General features: G+C 44.3%; 1 protein-coding gene across 9 annotated transcripts in view; it reads left to right on the top strand.

Annotated features, from left to right (window-relative positions):
• The window catches only part of MYRIP (myosin VIIA and Rab interacting protein), a 340,832-nt gene that overhangs the window by 311,103 nt on the left and 11,216 nt on the right, over positions 1 to 18,513 (top strand). For 6 of the 9 annotated variants that reach the window (XM_070577181.1, XM_008522801.2, XM_070577180.1 and 3 more), the window contains one exon: positions 11,689 to 11,883. The exons of the other annotated variants lie outside the window; for them this stretch is intronic. In XM_070577181.1, coding sequence (XP_070433282.1) covers positions 11,689 to 11,883 — 195 coding nt within the window. The remainder of the gene's footprint in view (positions 1 to 11,688; positions 11,884 to 18,513) is intronic. 9 annotated transcript variants of the gene reach the window in all.

The raw sequence follows: 18,513 nt of genomic DNA, 5'->3' as shown, positions 1-18,513 counted from the left end.
CAACACCTAGCCCAGAATTTGGCATGTGGTTTGCACATTCACTTTTCACTTTTTCCATTCAACAAATGCACATTGAGGCGCTGGGAAAACAGCCATGAACAGGGCAAAGTTCATCATTTGTTCAGACAAGCAATAAAAATGCAAACTGATATTATGAAATGCCACTTTGCCTAACAAATTGGATGATTAAGAAGAGCAATAATTGATGCTGGTAAGAATTCAGAGAAACAGGCAGTCTCATGCACACAAAATAGTGGGAGCACATATTTATTAGCACACTGGTAACTTGGTAACTCAGAGCAATCGAAGTGTGTGTAGCCTTTGCTCCAGCAATTGTTCTTTCAATCACGTACACAAGGAAAACTGGACAAGCAGCCAAGGGTATATCACAATGCAGTTCATCAAGTGTTGTATTTTTATTGTAGAGAAACATTGGAAACAACCTAAATGTCCAACAGTGAGGGACTCAGGGAAACAAAGGAGATGAGGTCCAGAGAACAGATAGGGCCTCAGTATTGGAATAGCAAAGACGGAGTGGTCCAGATACAAGAGAGAGGGTGAACTCTCTGAACTAGAAGGCAAATTTTTCTTCTGAAAGTACGAGGAGAGTAGAATTGGAGATTCAAGATTGTGGAAAGGGTTGGAAATAAGTTATTGCATAGAACAGGAAAGAAAAAGTGTGGAGAAATAGAAAGGAGGCCCAGGCAGCAGTAAAGGCCTGGATTAGGTCAGAGATCACAAACATTTACCTGAGATGTAAAGAGCCTGCAAAAGAATACAGCAACCTTGAATGCAAATAAATGCAGAATGCAAGTCAATTCTGTTCTAGTAGCAGGTCTATTCCTAAATCCACATCATTTGGCATAATTACACAGCACAGCTCAAGTGGTTCTGGGATTTACAATAGAATTCTTCATTTCAGGGTTTCTAATTTCACCGTTATTTGCAATGGACTAAAATTTGCAGATGAATTTCAAACCAGATTGGAGGGTGGGGGGATAAAATGTTAATTCCACCCATAATAGGAGCAAAAAATGTGAAACTTAACAAGAAAACTGCAGATCGCCAAAAAAAGCTAGCAGTTTGCTAGTAGGAAAACAGTGTAAAGATGAATTCTTCCAAAATTGGGTGGAAGCTTAATATAATTCAAATCAAAATCTGAACCAGACATTTCGTAACTTTTTCAAAAGGATTCAAAAAGTCCTCTGATATAAAAAAAAGTCAAGAATAGTTTAGAAATGTTTAGAAAAAAATAAAAGAGGACCTATCTATTAAGATATTACATTATGCTTTAAGGGCACAGTAATTAAATTTGTGAGATATTGACACAAGATTGCAATGAAATAGTCTGGAAGTACAGCCTAGAATACAATAAAATTTAATTCACAATTTATCTTGTGATTCCCTCCCACCTCTCACCCCTGGTTGGGAAGAGATCCACTCTTAATAAATGGTGTTGGGACAAACGCTCACTAGTTCTTTGGGGGAGCAGGGGACACGGCGAGAGGGGAAGGAGAAGGAATGACGGAGCTTCCTGGTTGTAGGCCCAGCAATGCGTCCAGGAGACAATAAAGAAAGACATGCCAGCTTTCCTTCTGAGAGGTGGTGGCACAGGCTCTGGAGGTTGAATCTCTGTTTACTCACCATTTATTCAACAAATATTCTTGTACTTCTGGATTAATTGTTGAACTATTCTAAGAGCTGAAATACAGTTGGGATAAAAGAGGAAAGTTCCCCGCCCTCATGGGATTTACCTTCTATTGAAGGAGTCACCTGGCAAACATCAAACACATAAAGGGGAAGATGTCAGATAAGTGCCTTGATGGGGCAGTGATGGGAGGAAGTTGGGAGGAGGATGAGTCCTGGATGGTGTAGTCCTTTCTGACCAAATGTCTTTTGGACTGAAATCTGAAGGACTAGAAGGAAGAAGTCAGGCAAAGATTGAAAGGACGGGCTTACCAGGCAGAGGAACACAGGCAGACCTTGAGTTGGAAGTGACTGTGTAAGCTCAAGGAACAGATTAAAGAGCCAGGGTGGCTGGAACAATGTGGGCAAGAGGAGAGTGATGGGAGAGGTGAGAAAGGTCAGGGGTCAGAGCAAGCAGAGCTGTGTCGACCACACAGAGAACTTGGGTTCTTATTCTGGGCAAGGTAGGAAGCACCTGGAAAGCTTTCAGCAGAGAAGTAGCAAGGAGGACCTTACATTTATCAAGATCACCCTGGCTGCCATGTGCCACCTCCTTTCCAAGTGAATGTGGGAGGTGGTTTTCTGTCTCATCAGGCTTCTTTAGGGCTGAGTGCATGCTCTGGTGGCGTCCTGGTTACGCCAGTGGTGGGGAGATGTTTCCAGTGAGTATCAGGAGCTGTTTTTCTGAGGATCAGCAAGGATACAAGTATAAAAAACAAAAAAGACTGATGACCGTGATCACCTCCTCTGCCGAGAAAGGAAGTGCTGCCTGTTCTACACAGGATTGGTCAAAGGTAATGGCCCCAGTGTCCCCCTCCTCTCTCACCTTGGCCAGGTCCTGAAGTGGCCTTGCTCAGATGGCCTACATCAAACAACAGGGACTCCACCCAGGAAGGGAATGAAAATGACCTCAGGGAAACATACAGACCAGCGGGTTTAATTCTGGAACTAAACTACAAATAGCACACTTTTTAAAATTCATTTTTATAATCGCCATCAAAAAAAGAAAATCTTATTTCTTTCATAAAAGGCCTTGACCACCAAAACCTAGATGATTTAAGAACCCAAACATTCCTAGAGGTCAGTTCTCTAATCTCTGTCATGTTTCATTGTTTCAGTTTATTAGATACGCTGATTTATTAGGTTCATGCTCACTTTCTTTCCACAGTTCTTTGCCACCCTCTTTCATCAAGTCAGTCTTCAGGGACGTGAGTCTGTTCGTGGAGAATGTATTTTGACGGGTTGTGGAGACATCACCGGAGCGCCTTCTGTTTCATGAATTTTTCTAGCAGATTTCTGTCAACTATTTAGGAGGACATATGGAGTTTCTTTTTCTTACTTTTGAAAAGGGAAAAAATACATGAAATCAGAGCATTTGGACAAATTTGCTTGCTTACTCTGGTAGTTTGATAGAAGCATTTCATAAAGCCAAGACAGCATCTGTAATATGGGACAGAAAAGTTAGGAGTGGACTGTAAAGTCTGGATCACATTTAGAGCAGATTTTCTTATAGACCACATTCTTTTCCACTCTGATTGTCCTTGGCAGCTCAACCCCAGGTGGACGCAGTAAGGCTCAGAACAAGAGCTTGTCGCTCAGGAGATCTCAAGCTCTATTGTGTGGCTCCGTCTGTGGTGTGCCAAATCAACACACTCATTCGGATTGATGTCAGTTGGTAGAGGCTGCAAAACGACCTGTGGGTTCCCAGTATTAGGCCCTTCTCTTGCTGATCCGTTGTTCACTGATAGGATTATTCATTCCGATTCTGTTTCACCATTCCTTCCTACAGTCTATTGGGTCCAGGAATTATGGGCATGGAGGAGGTGGTGTGACAGGTGGGAAGGAGCATGGGCTATGGGGACCAAAGTCTCTGGCTCAAATCCCAGTTCTTTATCTTCTTCACTGAGCCATGGTTTCTTCATCTCTAAAGCTGGAATTAAAACATCAACCATGTCAGGTTGTTGTGAGGGTTAATGAAACAATGAGAAGCCTGGAGTCATACAGGCACAGAATGGACCCACATTAACTCTGGGCTGGCTGGCTTCTTCCTTCTTCTCTTCCCTCCTAAAGGAGTCTCTCAGGAGCAGCATTCGGCAGGGGAGAGGGTGTGGCGCCATATGTATTCTGTGCAACTTGAACAGGTAAAAGGCTTTTCCACTATGCCTGGAATTCCTCCATGGGAGCCACCCCTTTGTGTTCAAACATGTCTTCAGAAGACCCCTGTTGCAGTTCTTTCTGCTACTTGGGATGTCCACTGCCCCCTGCTAGCCCCCTAAGGAAAATTCATTTATCACGGGCTGAAAGGAGGACTGGAGGGCCCACATTTTTACCATTTTCTCATTTTTACTAAAGCCAACTCTGAAGGTTGTGTCCCCCCCAAACTCGCTCAGGAAACTTGACATCAAAAATATGAATTCAAGATAAAGACTAAACAAATGATGTGGAGGTCATTCTCTTTTGGCAATCACTCCTCTTGGGTTGTGAGAAAAGGAGCTTTGAAATATTATATTTTTCCTTATTTCAAAAGCTTAACGAACCCTTCTTTCTCTCCAGTGTCTAAATCTCCCTTAATGGTCTCAGTTTCTTCCAGATCACTCAGCTGGAAAGCACAGCAGCATCCTGCCATCTCCTTCTTCGTCACCCTACAGCCACAGCATTCTCTCCATTCTCTTTCCAGAATATTGCACCTTCTGTGCTTTTATTCCCACTGCAGCCGCCCCACTTCAGGCCCTTGTGGCCTTTGATTCAAGCTGCAGTAATAGTTTCCAGTGCTTTTCTCTGCCTCTGATTCTCCCCAACCCTAAATCTGTCCCTCCCACAGCAATCAGAATCACCTTTCTAAAGCATAAGTCTCTCCTGCCGGCATGTTACGAACCTGGGCTTTGGAATCAGGCAGACCTGGGTGCAAATCCCAGCTCCTTCAGGGCAAACCACATCACCTTCCTAAGCCTCAGTTCCTCATCTGTAAGACAGAGTGATCATAGTACTGCATCATAGGGAGCTTAGGAGGGTCAAATGAGCAAGGCACCTAGTAAGCACTCAGTAAATGCGAGCTCTTGATAGCCACAGCAAGAACCAGCAGTGGCACCTGATTGACAGCAGTACAAAACTCAAACTCTTGAGCTTGGCATTCAGGGCACTGTAAGACCCAGGCCCTGCCTTTCTTTTCCTATTTGTCATCCATCCTCTGCACACCCTGGGCTGCCATGCCATTCCCTGTGCATGCCACGCCATCACACTTCCAAGACCAGTCTCCTCACATCCTTCAGCGGGAAATACTGGTCTCATCTCTATTTCTCAACATCTTTCTTGTGTTTCTAGATTCACCCCAAAGTTCCCTCTGCAGGCACACAGCCTGTTGCTCACAGTGCAGGGTGGGTCCTGTCTTCTGCTACCCGCTGTTGGTCTTCCTGCCCTTCTCCCCTCTCTGCTTTCTGCTGACTGGGACTGTGGCTTACTCACTTCTGCATCCCCCTCAGGGCCCAGTGCAGCACCTGACAGAGTAGATGCTTTCTGAGGCCTTGAATTAAATTCCCGATGGTGGAAAATACTAGGTGATGTTTGAGGGCTTCGTTTGTTCTGTTTCCCAGCTAGGCAATGACATACCTTGTGTTTATTGCATGTCAGTACATACGGTTCAGTCTGCTGAAACTGTGTGTAAACTATCAGGGTCCTGTGTGTGTTAGTGTGTCTGTCGGGGTGTGTGTGTGTGTGTGTGTGTGTGTGTGAGTGTCAGTGTCAAGTTGCTTACTGTCATTTCTTAAGACAGAACATTCTGTATTCTGATATCATGCCCTCCTTTTTTGGTGTTAAGTTGTCCCTTCTTTATGAAATTATGGTGGCGGCAGGCAAGAGTAGAGCGTAGTGGCTTTTTTGAATTTAATATTCTTACTTGACAAGTAAGAAAAAAACTGGGAAAGAAAGACCAGCAAAGTTTAACTTTTTCTGGTAAAAAGCATTCTTCAAAACACCAAGTAGGCAAGGAAAGATGTTTTAAGAGCACAGTACATAATGAAAGGCATCTAAGCCATGAGGCTGTCACCAATAATGTGCCCACCTAGAGCCAGCAGGGCAAGTGGGAGGGGTTTGAGGAGGGGCTGACAGCTCTGGACCCAGACACTGTGTGGACACTTGACACCTGGCTGTCTGATTTAATCTTCTCAAAAATCCCTTGAGCTAGATGGTGTTATCTCCATTTCACAGCTGAGGTTCAGAGAGGTTAAGTTATTTGCTCAGAGTCACACAGTACATCCTGAATTTCCCAAGCCTCATGGTCTTGTGTGTGTGATGAGATGGTCGCATTAGCATCAGTCCCCAATAGGAAACCATAAGACCACAACACCCACCTCTATTGTCTCCCTCCGTTATTTAGGGGAATCTAGGGGAGGGTTCTCCCACGTGTTCATGAACAGCCCACTCATGGGGCTGCTCTGAGCCCTCACTGATGTCTGGGGAGGGCCTCAGTCCCCCAGAGGACAGGCCTCACCAGGCCACAGCTGCACAGGTGCCCTCTCACAGAGAGACTCCAGATCAGCCAGACCAGGGCCAATTTATGACTCTCCTGCACCCAAGCACTTTCACTTTTGTGGGACCCTCCCTCCTAAAAAAACATTTAAAAAACACCTTTCACCACTATTGGTATAAAGATTAAATATATTATGTATTAAAACATGTTCCTGGACCTAAGGGTTCTTTTTTTTTTTCTTCCGATTTTAAAAGAAATAAAAACATTTTCGTGGGCCCCTAAAAGAACAATGGGCCCTAGGCTCCATGCCTGCTGTGCCCAAGGGCAAGGAGGCCCTTTACAAGACCCTGCTGGAGTGGCTGTCCCTTCACCACCGGCCCTCCCTGTTTCCTAGATTGACCCATGGACCTCAAAGCACGCTGCTTGTTTCTGTATCTCACAAAACCCTCGTGTCAGCGTCCCTTCAGCTTCGACCTGTTTAGCCTTTTTGCTCTTGTTATAAGTGTCAGAATAATCCCTGAGGCAGAGCTAGAAAAATCTCTCTTCTGCTCCAGATACCTGTGCACCTCATTTAATCCTCAAAGCTTCCCCCACATTGTATTAGATTATATCATATCAAGTTGCATAAATAGATACCCCAGGCCTCTGTCGCAGCCCCAGTTCATCATACACAGCCAGACACCAAATCTGTTTTGGCTCAGCTGAGCCGGCAGACACACATGCATGCACATGCCCAAGGGTAGAGCTGGGGCTGGAATCAGCCCTCTGTCATTCCACAGTGTTCTATTTCTATGAAGCCAGGCATCTAATGAGCCCCTGCTGCTCATATGTTCACAAGCTTGAGATATTCTGGTAAGGAGCATTCCTGTTTATTCCAGTTTGAAATGAGTTTGCATTTCTTTGTCTAACACAGAGCTTTGAAACGAATGCTAGCACTGGAAAAATCTCAGGAAAATTTTCAAGGATTGCTAATAAGCAGATCTATCTAGTGTTTAGGGTGAAAATGTTTTCTTCTTTAGAATTCTGAAGACTTTGAATCTCCCCTTGGCAGCACCTCGCATTCTGCATGTCTTTGGAAAACAGTTTATAAGGAAGAGTAAATGGAGGTAGAATTGGTTTCTAGGAACATGTTTTATATGAAGAGAAAGTGCATGGGGACAGGATGGAGAGATTGCCAAGGCTACAGTTTTGGGTCCATTGAAATGGCCACTGTGGGAGGACCCCAACCTCACAGTGGTTCAGAACCTTCTTAAAGGTCTGCATGGTCCTATTGCTGGTTACGGCCGGGCAGGAACCATGTTTTGTTAAGTCTTGGTTAAGATTGCTTGTTTCTCTGCCTCGCCGAGAAGCAATCAAGAAAACACTGGAGTGTATCTCATCACCTTCTGTACCCCGAGGGGTGGACTGTTTGCTTCAGCCCCAGAGGTTGTGAAGTTGACATTATTGATTTGATGTTGCACATGGGGCTGTGACCCAGACTGAACCCTAGAAGTGGACACTCGTGCTCTGAGTGGTGACCATCGGGGTCGGGAGAACGAGGAGTGTGAGTACATCAGAGCAAACGCATCCCATGGTGGATCAACAACTCAAAGCACGCGCTCCAGCTGTGTGAAGTCGTATTGGCACACGCTGGACATTTCAAAAGGGAGTTGCGCATGTATGTGGGACTTAATAAAATGTGTTGTTTAATTTGTATTTCTTTGATCTCTAGAACGTTGAATTTGGTGACTATGTGGGCTCACTGGCCATTTTCATTCTATTATCTCTGGGGCCCTTGGCCACAAATGTCTTTGAGGCCAACCTTCTTCTGCAGTGGCTCCTATTCTGTCAGCTGATTTTCTCCACACTCTCACCTCTCCCTTATTTGATGCCATGAAACTGTCACATCTGATCCATCTTGTCATTAACGTCTGGAGTAGCATCAGCTACTGTGATAGAGAGCTCTCTCTGGGCTCTCGAATCGTGCTTTGTGCCAGTTTTGCTCATCTCTCTGGGCTGTAAGCAATAAAGCAAAAAGGATCCTTTAGCTTTTCATTTCTCCCCCTGCCAGGGCCCTTGAATCCCCACTAGCTTTTCATCTGAACAAAACCCTGTCCAGTGCTAAATATGGCTTTATTTAATGTAATTGTAGAAGGTGCTTTCTGCTTTTAAATCTAGACTGGGCAGGGAACAGGACATTTACATTACAAGTCATTGTTAGCCCTGTAGCAAATCTTCTCATCTCTTACTGGGCCAGTGAGTAAACTCCGGAACAGGGAGGGGAGGTGCCCCAGCTAATTAAATCCCAGTTATCTGAACTTCCACTGGGTGCACCGTCCATTCCCACCCCCGCATCCCCCGCCAACAGCCCACACCTGTGTAATGGACGAGGCACACTTGATTCTCTGCGGGTGGGGTTGCTTCCCGACAAGTGCTTGTGGATTCCAATTTGTGTTTTCCCATCGAGAGCAAAACTGGGTCACCAAACAAACAGATCTTGTCCATTTTTCATGCAGTTTTTTTTTCAGTCACTTCCCCCTGCGGGGGGCTAGTGCCCCTCTGCAGTGTTCTAGGGCTTTAATCAGACCAGAGACCTTCCAAAGTGAAGCTGTGGCACTCTCCTCAGACCAGCTGCTGGGACTCCTCACTCTGACTCAAGGGCAAATGCAAGTACCTTTAGGGGCCAAGAATATATGTCATAGGGTATATGGGGTAGGACTAAAGGCATGCCATGAGGGCAAGGACTTCATCCATTGTCCACTGCTTTATCCCAGCACCTGGAGCAGAGCCTGCACACCACAGGCCCCCTAGTAAAGTATGTAGAATGAACAATGGGGACTGCAGAAAACTAGGAAGTGCCTATCTCACAGAAGGCATTCTTGTCAAAAGGCATGCCTGTGGGGCCAGCCCGGTGGTGCTGCAGTTACTTTCGCACGTTCCGCTTCTCACTGGCCCGGGATTTGCCGGTTCGGATCCTGGGTGCAGACATGGCACCGCTCGGCAAAAGCCGTGCTGTGGTAGACGTCCCACATATAAAGTAGAGGAAGAGGGGCATGGGTGTTAACTCAAGGCCAGTCTTCCTCAGCAAAAAGAGGAGGATTGGCAGTAGTTAGCTCAGGGCTAATCTTCCTCAAAAGAAAAAAAAAAGGCATGCCTCTGGGTAATATTTGGCATCCAGCTTGCAACTCCTATGATTAAATAAGGGAGGCTATTTATGAATGGAATGGAACAATGACTGCCAAGCAACACTGATGTCCAATTTATTGCTTTGATATTATATGTTTAATTGGAGTCAGGATGCAGATAACTCCTCTTCATGGTTAAGCACCTCTTAAGTCATTCCCATTAATAACTTTGGCCCTTTAATGATCCTGGACTAATTAGAGATTTGTGTAAATTTTCACTTTCTCTTCTATCATGCTGTGATCTTTTTTTTCTGAATCCTTTACTCATGTGTCTTTCTTTTCAAAAGATGTACAAAGGCATCTCTTCTACCAAATAAGGGCAAACTTTCTGGATGCAAGTTTTATTTACTAAGAGAAGAGTAATAAATTTGCTTTCATACATACAGCATTGCCCTTTCTAAAATGGATTTAAGCAAACAGTGGCAGCTGTTTCATGCCAAAATCATTTTGAGCCCAATTCATCTCCAAAATCTGCCACGTCAAGTTATAGGGTCATGATAGTTGTGGACAGCCTTTGCAAGTTTTTCCTAAAATGAAGAGTTGGTCCTGACTGCTCCCTTGGATACTGCCCTTATTCTGGCATGTCTGTGTCACCATCTCTCCATCCCATTCTGATACTCCAGACCCAATTTTTTTTGGTTAGTAGCAAAATCTCTTGAACAAAAATGAGTGTAACTGTTGGCTGTTGTGGAATAGACAGGCTGGAGAGGAGCCCACTGAGCACACGTTCCCTAACCCTAGGATGGATTGACAGGTATGAGACCATGTGCCTTAGTGTGGAATCCCAGAACCAGCTTCTACACTGTGGAGTCAGCCACTAACCTGTCACTTAGACACTTTTATTCCCTAATGAAGCATGAGGGCTGTTGAAAACATCCTCCAGTGAAACAAAACCTGCGGTAGAATCTACTTGAAGGAACAAAATTTGCAAAATCAAGCCATAGCTATCATTAGTATGTTGGCCAGGAAATATGAGTCAGATAAGTACCTTAGAAGGTACCAAAGGCATTAAAATCGCAGATTTTCTCGAAACATTTTGCTGGTAAACATACACACACACGCGCGCACTCACACACACACACGTGCAGGCAATATTTGACTTCCAGTTTACAAATCCTGTGATGGGATAAATAAAATTAATAATAGATGGAAACCATTACTGCCAAGCAACATTGATCTCCAGCTTACAACTTCGTGCTATATGTTCAGATGAACTCAGAGATGCAGATAATTCTTTGTGGATGAAGTACCTCTACTCCATTAATGACCTTAGCCCAGATCTCGACTGTTTGTAATTTTGAGCCATGAATGTAAAAGCTAGAAGCAACTTGTGTCAGTTAGGAATATATTCAGCCAGAGATAACAGAGAACCCGGCCAACAGTGGCTTCAGTGGAAGGGGTTATTTTTCTCATGTAACAAGATGTTCACAGGCAGGTGGTGACTCACAGTGGTCCGGCTGATCCAGTGCTATCTGGGCCCACGCTCTTTCGCTCTTTCTGATCCACCTTACTCAGCATTTTGGTATTCCTCCTCACCCTTGTCCTGACTGCACATCTGTGATCAAAGCAGAAAGAACTGGAGAAGGACAGCATCAGCTACATCTATTTACCTGATTAGGAAAACAAAAGCTTGTCTAGAAACCCCCACAGTAGGCTTTCCCTTCAGGCTCACTGGTCAGAACTATGTCACATGACCACCCCTAGCTGTAAGCGAGTCTGGGAAATGGAGTATTATTTTTGGTTTAGCCTCCATGGTGGAGGACAGTAGGGGAGAATGGGTTTGAGAATAGGTCTATGAGCTAATACAGTAGCAATCAAGACACTGTAGAGAAACTCTTTTCCAATATTCTCATTGTACAGGTGACAAAACTGAGCTCCAGAAATGGGGAAGTGACTTGGTCAAGGTTGCATAACTAGATGAAGTTAGAGCCATATCTAGAGCCCAAGTCTCCTAATTCTCAGTCCAGAAGGCTACCCGCTGGACCACACCATGGGTGTAGTTTGACAGAGTCTGTGCCTGAAGCTCCACTGAGGAGGTAAAATATCATCCAGAAAATTAGGTAATGGATACAAAGCTGTCAGCAGTGGGCAGAGGACGTAACAGCTTCTACTTGAGCTTTCCTTCCTCCCTCCCTAAGAATCTGAAATAATTCAGTGAGAGTCACAGAAGCTAGGCCAGGTCAGATCAGGCCTCCTCTAGGCTCCTTCCTGCTATGTGGATTTTTTAGCTTCACGTTCTTTCGGCACATTGATGTTTGTATATGTTATAATAGAATCAATCGCATGATGAGCACCATGATAATGTAGAATTTCCATGTCATTGTTAATGTGCTGTTCTTGTCTTCTGTCCCCTTCTGTTATTGGACCAAACAGAAGTATTCTGCTGTTTCTCTCTGCAACATCTCCACAGAAGTCCTGAAAGTTATCAACGCCACAGAGGAGTTGATAGCAGAGTCTGCAGGGCCCTGGGAGTTCCCACCTGTCCCTCCTGACAGAGAGAAGGAGACATTTCCTCTTGGGACAGACCAAGTGAGACTGGATGAGCAGCTGACTTCCCTGGAAGAAAATGTAAGACAGTGTGGATATGCCACGTCAGGGCAAACGTGTGAAGAAGAAGCTGATGAAGTTATAACTCATCACAAAGAGTGCAACGACACACACACACCACCACCACCACCATAGCAAACACATTCTCAGGAAGGGACTTAGGCTGGGTTTCCCAGAAGCAGACCCTGAGATGAGGCTTTGCGCATAAGTGATCTATTAAGGAAGTGCTCCCAGGGGAGGCTGGTAAGGGAGTAGGGAAAGAACGGGAGAGGGAAGAAGCCAAGCAAAGGTATGATCTTAGACAAAGAGTAGCTTTGACCTGATCCTGCAGGGAACTCTGGGGTATCAGTTACATCTCAGAGTTGTCCTGACGTCAGGCAAAGGAACTGGCCCTTCTATAGCCAGCAGGCTCTTCAGTCGCTAGGTGGGAGCAAAGTGTCGACGGTAGCCCAAAGGTAGTCTTATGTATAGATTTGAGTTGTTGGGAACAAAAAGCACACTGAAGCTTGAGGGATTGGGAGGGGAGTATGCAGAAACTATAAAAGGAATCCATGGGGATCCAGGTGGAGCATTGCCAGTGCCCCACAGGGAATGAGGGTGGTTGCCAATAGAACTTAGTTACTACAACTGGTCTGCCCTGCTTCACAGATAAGTCTGCCAGCAATGGATTTTTCTATCCTTCTGACTTGTGAGGAAAGAAAGAATGTGATAGATTCTTACTTATAGATATCCACGATCATTGTTGTGTATTTCAATAAATACTTGATGAGAATTTTCCAGCACTGTAGACCAACGGTGATATAGAGAGATTGGGACATTGGCCACGGAGGCCATTGTCACCGTCACCAGCTGGCATAGTCCTGCCACAAAACTGATATCAGATTAAGTCAAGTGATCCCATCTTTCCAGACCCAGCAGAATGAACCCTGATTTTGGGATGCTCTAATGAATGCTGTTTCAGGAACTGTTATTAGAAGTAATTTTTGCTCAAAGTTGAAACAACAAATCAAAATGACTCAAGGTAAAAAAAAAAAAATGCCAATATTTGCTTCACTTTAAAAGTTGAAGACTCTTTCCCTTTGGATTCCCATAAAACCTCAGTAGTCTTCTATCTGAGCACTCACCTCGCTTTGCTGCCCTTTCTGTTCATGTGTCTATCTCCCATTAGATCAGCACCACTGACATTTTGGATTAGATGATTCTTTGCCGCAGGAGGCTGTCCTGTGTATTGGGGTAGGATGTTTAGCAGCATCCCTGGTCTCTACCCACCAGATGCCAGTAGCAGCACCCTCCTAGTTGTGACAATCAAAAATGTCTCTAGACGTTGTCAAATGTTAGAGGATGGGGCGATGCAAGGAGTCAGGGGCACAATCACCCCCAGTTTGGCAACCAGCTGTATAAATTCCTGCCGAACAGGGCCTGCTGTCTTTCATGTCTATAGCCCTGGCCCTTGACCCAGAGCCTGACACAGAGGAATGCCCAACAAATGTTTAGCTGATGTATGATGATATCACATGAATGAAGTTCTTTTATAAAGAAGAAATGTCTTACTTCTAAAGTACAAGTCCGTGATGTTTAAATATGTCTATAACACAGTTCTTTCAGTGCTGATAGTCCTAAAATGGCCCTAATCCTGGACACAGAATTGAAAAGGTTAAAGTAGAGACATAGTTCACGAGGAAAGGGATGTATTTTTTTACAAAGTATTGTATCAAAAACACTTACAATGCGTGAAATACCCAGACGCCACCAGCTCCCATGGCACACTTACAGCGAAGACAGTGTGCCTTTTTTGTCCCCTAAGGAGCATGCTGAAAAATGCCATAGGCTTGTCGGGAGTTTTCATCTTGTAAGATCCTTTTATTATGCATTATGTTTCTTTTCTTGGGTTCGTTAACACTTTCACTTTGAAACACATCCACTTACCCACTGATTGAAGGTGTCAGAAACCCCAGCAAGGACAGTCCTGAGAGGCTGGCGTTTGTCATTTACTCTCCCCTGCCCAGCACCTCGAAGATGCCTCTCCTGTTCCCAAGGAGTTAACTGCCTTCTTCCTCTTCCTTCCCTTCCTCCCGTCCAGGTTTTCAAATTTCACCTCAGAAGAAATTCCATCTATGTTCCTTTGAATTTTATGGGTCTCTGAGTCAGTGAGGGAGTGACTCTGCTTTATCTCTTTCGTTCGCCAGATCACAGAGCATGGGCAGGTTGCTACGGTCTGTGGTTCCCAGGATGGAATTCAGCTGAGCAGCAGGAGAAGGGCAGCGCTGGTTCTTACGCTGGCGTCTCAGCGCAGCTGATTTAATTAAACCATGGTTTTTGTCTGACTGTGTTCTAAAGACTGCCCCTTCATTCCTCTGCTGTCTTTCTCCTTTGTGCTGTGGAACCCGGGGACTGTCAGAAATAGAAATAGCGACACTTATTCTCGCCTTCTGAACACCAGCTACCGCAGACCAGGACTCTGAGATAAAAGAGAACATCTGCTTGAGAATATCTCACTTTTAAAAATATTTCTGAAGGCCTCAGAGCTACATAAGAGGAAACAAAAAAATGTCACATTCATATGTCGACTCTCCTGTTTTAATAAATTGCCTTCTTAAGCCACTTAATTAGGGTAGGGCATGAGGATTTTAGAATTCCTTTAGTCTCTCACCTGCTGCCGGCTATCAGCACGGTGAAACCAGCCCTTGTCTCCCTAAAGGCAGGAGGAACCTCGGGTCAATAGCCTCCCCTGCGTACACAGTAGGGGCTCTGTTCCTTGGATTGAATGCCTGGATCTCTTGTATTTGAAGCTCTTGCTGAGAGCTGTGAAGCATAGGGTTCTATTGCACCTGTAGGGGCCCGAATGGGAGAGGAGAGTTTCAGGAAGAAACTATTAACTGAGATGTGGGCAAGGTAAGGGATGCTGTAGTGCCCAGAGAGTAGCAGTAGGAGGAAGGGGTCCCAACCCTGAGGAGTACAGCCCAGGGAGGACTGGAACCTGGAAAAGTGCCCCCTAATAGGAGCTGTTACCATGGAGCCAATGCAGGTAGAAAGCAGGGGAAGAAAGACTAACTCTTTCTTCTCCTGCTGGTGTCTCCCATTGGCCAAACCCATCCCAGCCAGCAAGGGAGTCTTAGTGACGAAGTTCATACAGGTCAGCCTCAGGGAGAACGAAGCTGGGCAGAGAAGGAAAATGGATCTAGGGGTCAACAGAGAACAACTAGCATAACCATTCTCAGACCTGTGGTGTGAATATTAGAGACCCACAAGAGCCACCTTGAGAATTTATGCAGGGTTGTGAGTGGGAGGGATGAGTCAGCTTCCTCACCCTCCCACCCTCATCTGAGGACCTTCCTCATTCTCAGCTTTGCTAACCTAGGGTACCCGGTAACTCACAGCAAAAGAGAAAGTAGAAGGTCAGTCCTAACTTGCCTTTTAGCTTGGCCCTATAACTCTCAGCAACACGAAATACATTGTCCATGTAATATACAACCAGTGGCAGCAGTTACAGTGAGACTGCCCCATGGGGAACCCAGCCTTGTCACAGAATCCAGGGCCAGGCAGAGGACCTTGTTCCTCCTTCTCAAGGCTCTCGTACAACCTCCACAGCACAGGAGAGGATGTGGCACGAGAACTTGAGGAGGTGGTCATGGTTACTCAGGTGGGGAAAAGAAACACTATCAGTTACTGTCTAACCTTAGCTCCCTAAAGTATATTTCATGGAAGCCACGTCCAGCAAGATGTTCTAAGAGCAAATAATTTTGAAAAAGCTGCATACTCTTTCTGGGAAAATTGAGATACATATCAGTACATTAAAAACTCTGAGAAATCCTGCTCAAGACATTAATGCTCTTTATCCTTGGGGCTTTAACCAATGAAACGCCTATTCTCATCCCTTACACCACTTTGAGAAAGGCTTGTTGAAGCAGGAGCCAGTCAATGGGGTCATAGGCATCAGTGACGAGAGTTTGAAGACAACAGAGATCACTCAGACATGTAACCATAGTTCTCACCAAAAGTGGACCTTAACTAAGCAAGCAATTCCAGGTTAACATTTTTCAAAGGGATTAATTTTTAAGACTGGAATAATATTTTCATTGTATATCATGTTAACTTTTGTTATTTCAGCCAAGCAAAAGAACCAATATCATGTCCATCTACAACCACAGTAACTCTAGTACCTTTATATCAAAGCTGGAAATGTAAATTTTCATAACATTCTAACCGAGATTAAGTATCACGGCATCATAGGGCAGGGTGGATAAAGGCATGGGATCTGGCATCAGCCTTCCAGAGCTCAAATCCAGGCTCCACCATTTCCCAGCTGGAGAAATCACTGAACGTCCAGGACATAATCTTCTCATCCTTGACATAGTGGTTAGAAGCATACCTACCTCAAGGGCTGCCATGAGCATTAAATAAGATAAGTCACATAAAATCCTTGGCTCAGTGCCTGGCTCAATAAATGTGTGTCGTCATCATCATCCCCATCCTCTCCGTCATCGTCATCCTCCAGTCCTTTAGGAGCCATCTCCTTGGCTGTAAGTTCCTGTTCAGCTGGTGTCAGCGCCAAACCACTGAACTTCCCTGTCCCTCCAGTGCCAGGAAAGCAGGCTTTTAGGGAACATGAAGTAAAAGCAGAACATTCCGGGCTTGCTGTGGGCTTGAAACCATTTCATATGGCTTTGTCTTGGTGGAGAAAACAAGGAACATTAGTGGGTGACCATGTTGAAGGTGGAGCAGCAAAGCCGGAGCGTGTGATGACCCTTGAGTTTTGCTGATAAAATCAGCAAATCAGTTTTCTGATAAAATCAAGGTTCAGAGAGCAAAGTTATGTCAAGTTATGTTGAACCATTGCCACACTCAAATGATTCATTTCATTTAAATAATAATTCTAAATTTTGTTTCATTGTGCAAAACTGTAAGTTTCCATTTTATCTTATCAAAACAAGTTCACCTTTTTTGGGTGTGGGTAGCAAGAGTGTAATATCCAAACTCAAAACAGCCGTAGCATCTCTCTCCCTCCTCTCCTCTCCACACTCCCTCCTCCTTTGCCTCCTCCTTTTTCTTTTTCTTCTTCCTCTCTCTCTCTCTCTCCTCAATTTTTCTTCCCCTCTGAAGAGAAGTTTTTTGACTTTAAAACTTTTAAAACAAATTTTTAAAAATTTCTCCTCTCAAATGGCTTTGAAATATTCATCATTTCCTTCTTATGACAAACAATAAAGAGATGTTTCTTGTTTTGAAGGCAAAGAATCAATGGCTATATTAAACTGAAAGGATCTTTCAGAAACAGAAGTTCTCTAATACATATGGTAAAGAAATATAAAACTAAGGGCAGACTGAAATATGGCAATTGCCCCCAGATATTAGATTCATGGCCCCGTCTATGACTGACAAGTCACTTACCGTGATGTCCATTGTGTCAGTCACTACTGGAAACTCCCACGGCCCAGCTAATTGTGCTCTATGATGCGTAGTCAAATGTTCTCTCATCATACCCATACCCGCCTTTGCTCCACTTCGAAATGTTTTGTAAAATTGCCAGTTTTAGTGCAGATGCATGAGTCATACCAAGGAATTGACAGAGTAGGAACATCTTACGGATCTTTCCCCTCTTTACCTACACTCAGCATCACTCAATACAAAAGATGTGCATGACTTGTGTGCACAAGCTCTTGGCTTGTCCTAACACCCTTATATATTTTAACTAAAGTTAAAGGGACAGTTAAAGAATTGACTGTGCATTTCATTCAGATAAACCCTAAATTGCTGTCATTATGTGTTTAGAGGTTTATATACATTGACTAAACCTCCTGAACCTCTCTTTAAGTAATTACCTTCTTTCTTTTGTTGTTGCTGGAGGAAGATTTGCCCTGAGCTAACACCTGTTGCCAATCTTCCTCTATTTTGTAAGTGGGTCTCTGCCACAGTATGGCTGATGAGTGGTATGGGTCTGCACTGAGGATCCGAACCTGGGAACACAGACCACTGAAGTGGAGCATGCCAAACTTAACCACTATGCCACAAGACCGGCCTCTAATTATGTTCTTTAGATATATCTCCTTCCTTGTGCTGTTGGTTGTTTCATCACATTATTAATTAGGCTGAAGAAGCATTTGTTTCATTCACCCTGCCCAGTATCCCTTAGTCTGAATTATTGCAACTATTTTACTTTCTGTGTGCCCATTTTTATGGGAGTCACCTTATAACCTCTAAAGTCAAAATGTTTTTTCCTTTATTTTTTCTTCAAATTACTGTCTTTATCTGATTTTCTCTTTAATTTTCAATAGCTCTCAAAACACTGTCTTGGGGGCCAACCCCGTGGCACAGCGGTTAAGTTCACACACTCTGCTTTGGCAGCCCGGAGTTCACTGGTTGGGATCCTGTGTGTGGACCTAGCACCACTTGTCAAGCCATGCTGAGGTGGCATCCCACATATAAAGTAGAGGAAGATGGGCACAAATATTAGCTTAAGGCCAATCTTCCTCACCAAAAAGAGGAGGATTTGTGGCAGATGTTGGCTCAGAGCTAATCTTCCAAAAAAAAGAAACTTTCTTAACTGACAGATAAATAGATTTGACATGCTTCTCTTAACATCACAGTACTTTCTAAGAAAAAAAGTATTTTCCTACTACAAATCTCAGGTTCATTTTAATTCCCTTAACTTGTTTC

The sequence above is a fragment of the Equus przewalskii genome, chromosome 15 (genome assembly GCF_037783145.1).
Source record: "Equus przewalskii isolate Varuska chromosome 15, EquPr2, whole genome shotgun sequence".
Taxonomy (NCBI): Eukaryota; Metazoa; Chordata; class Mammalia; order Perissodactyla; family Equidae; genus Equus; species Equus przewalskii.
Note: the sequence above shows the minus strand (reverse complement) of the source record. Positions and strands in the feature narration are given on the sequence as shown.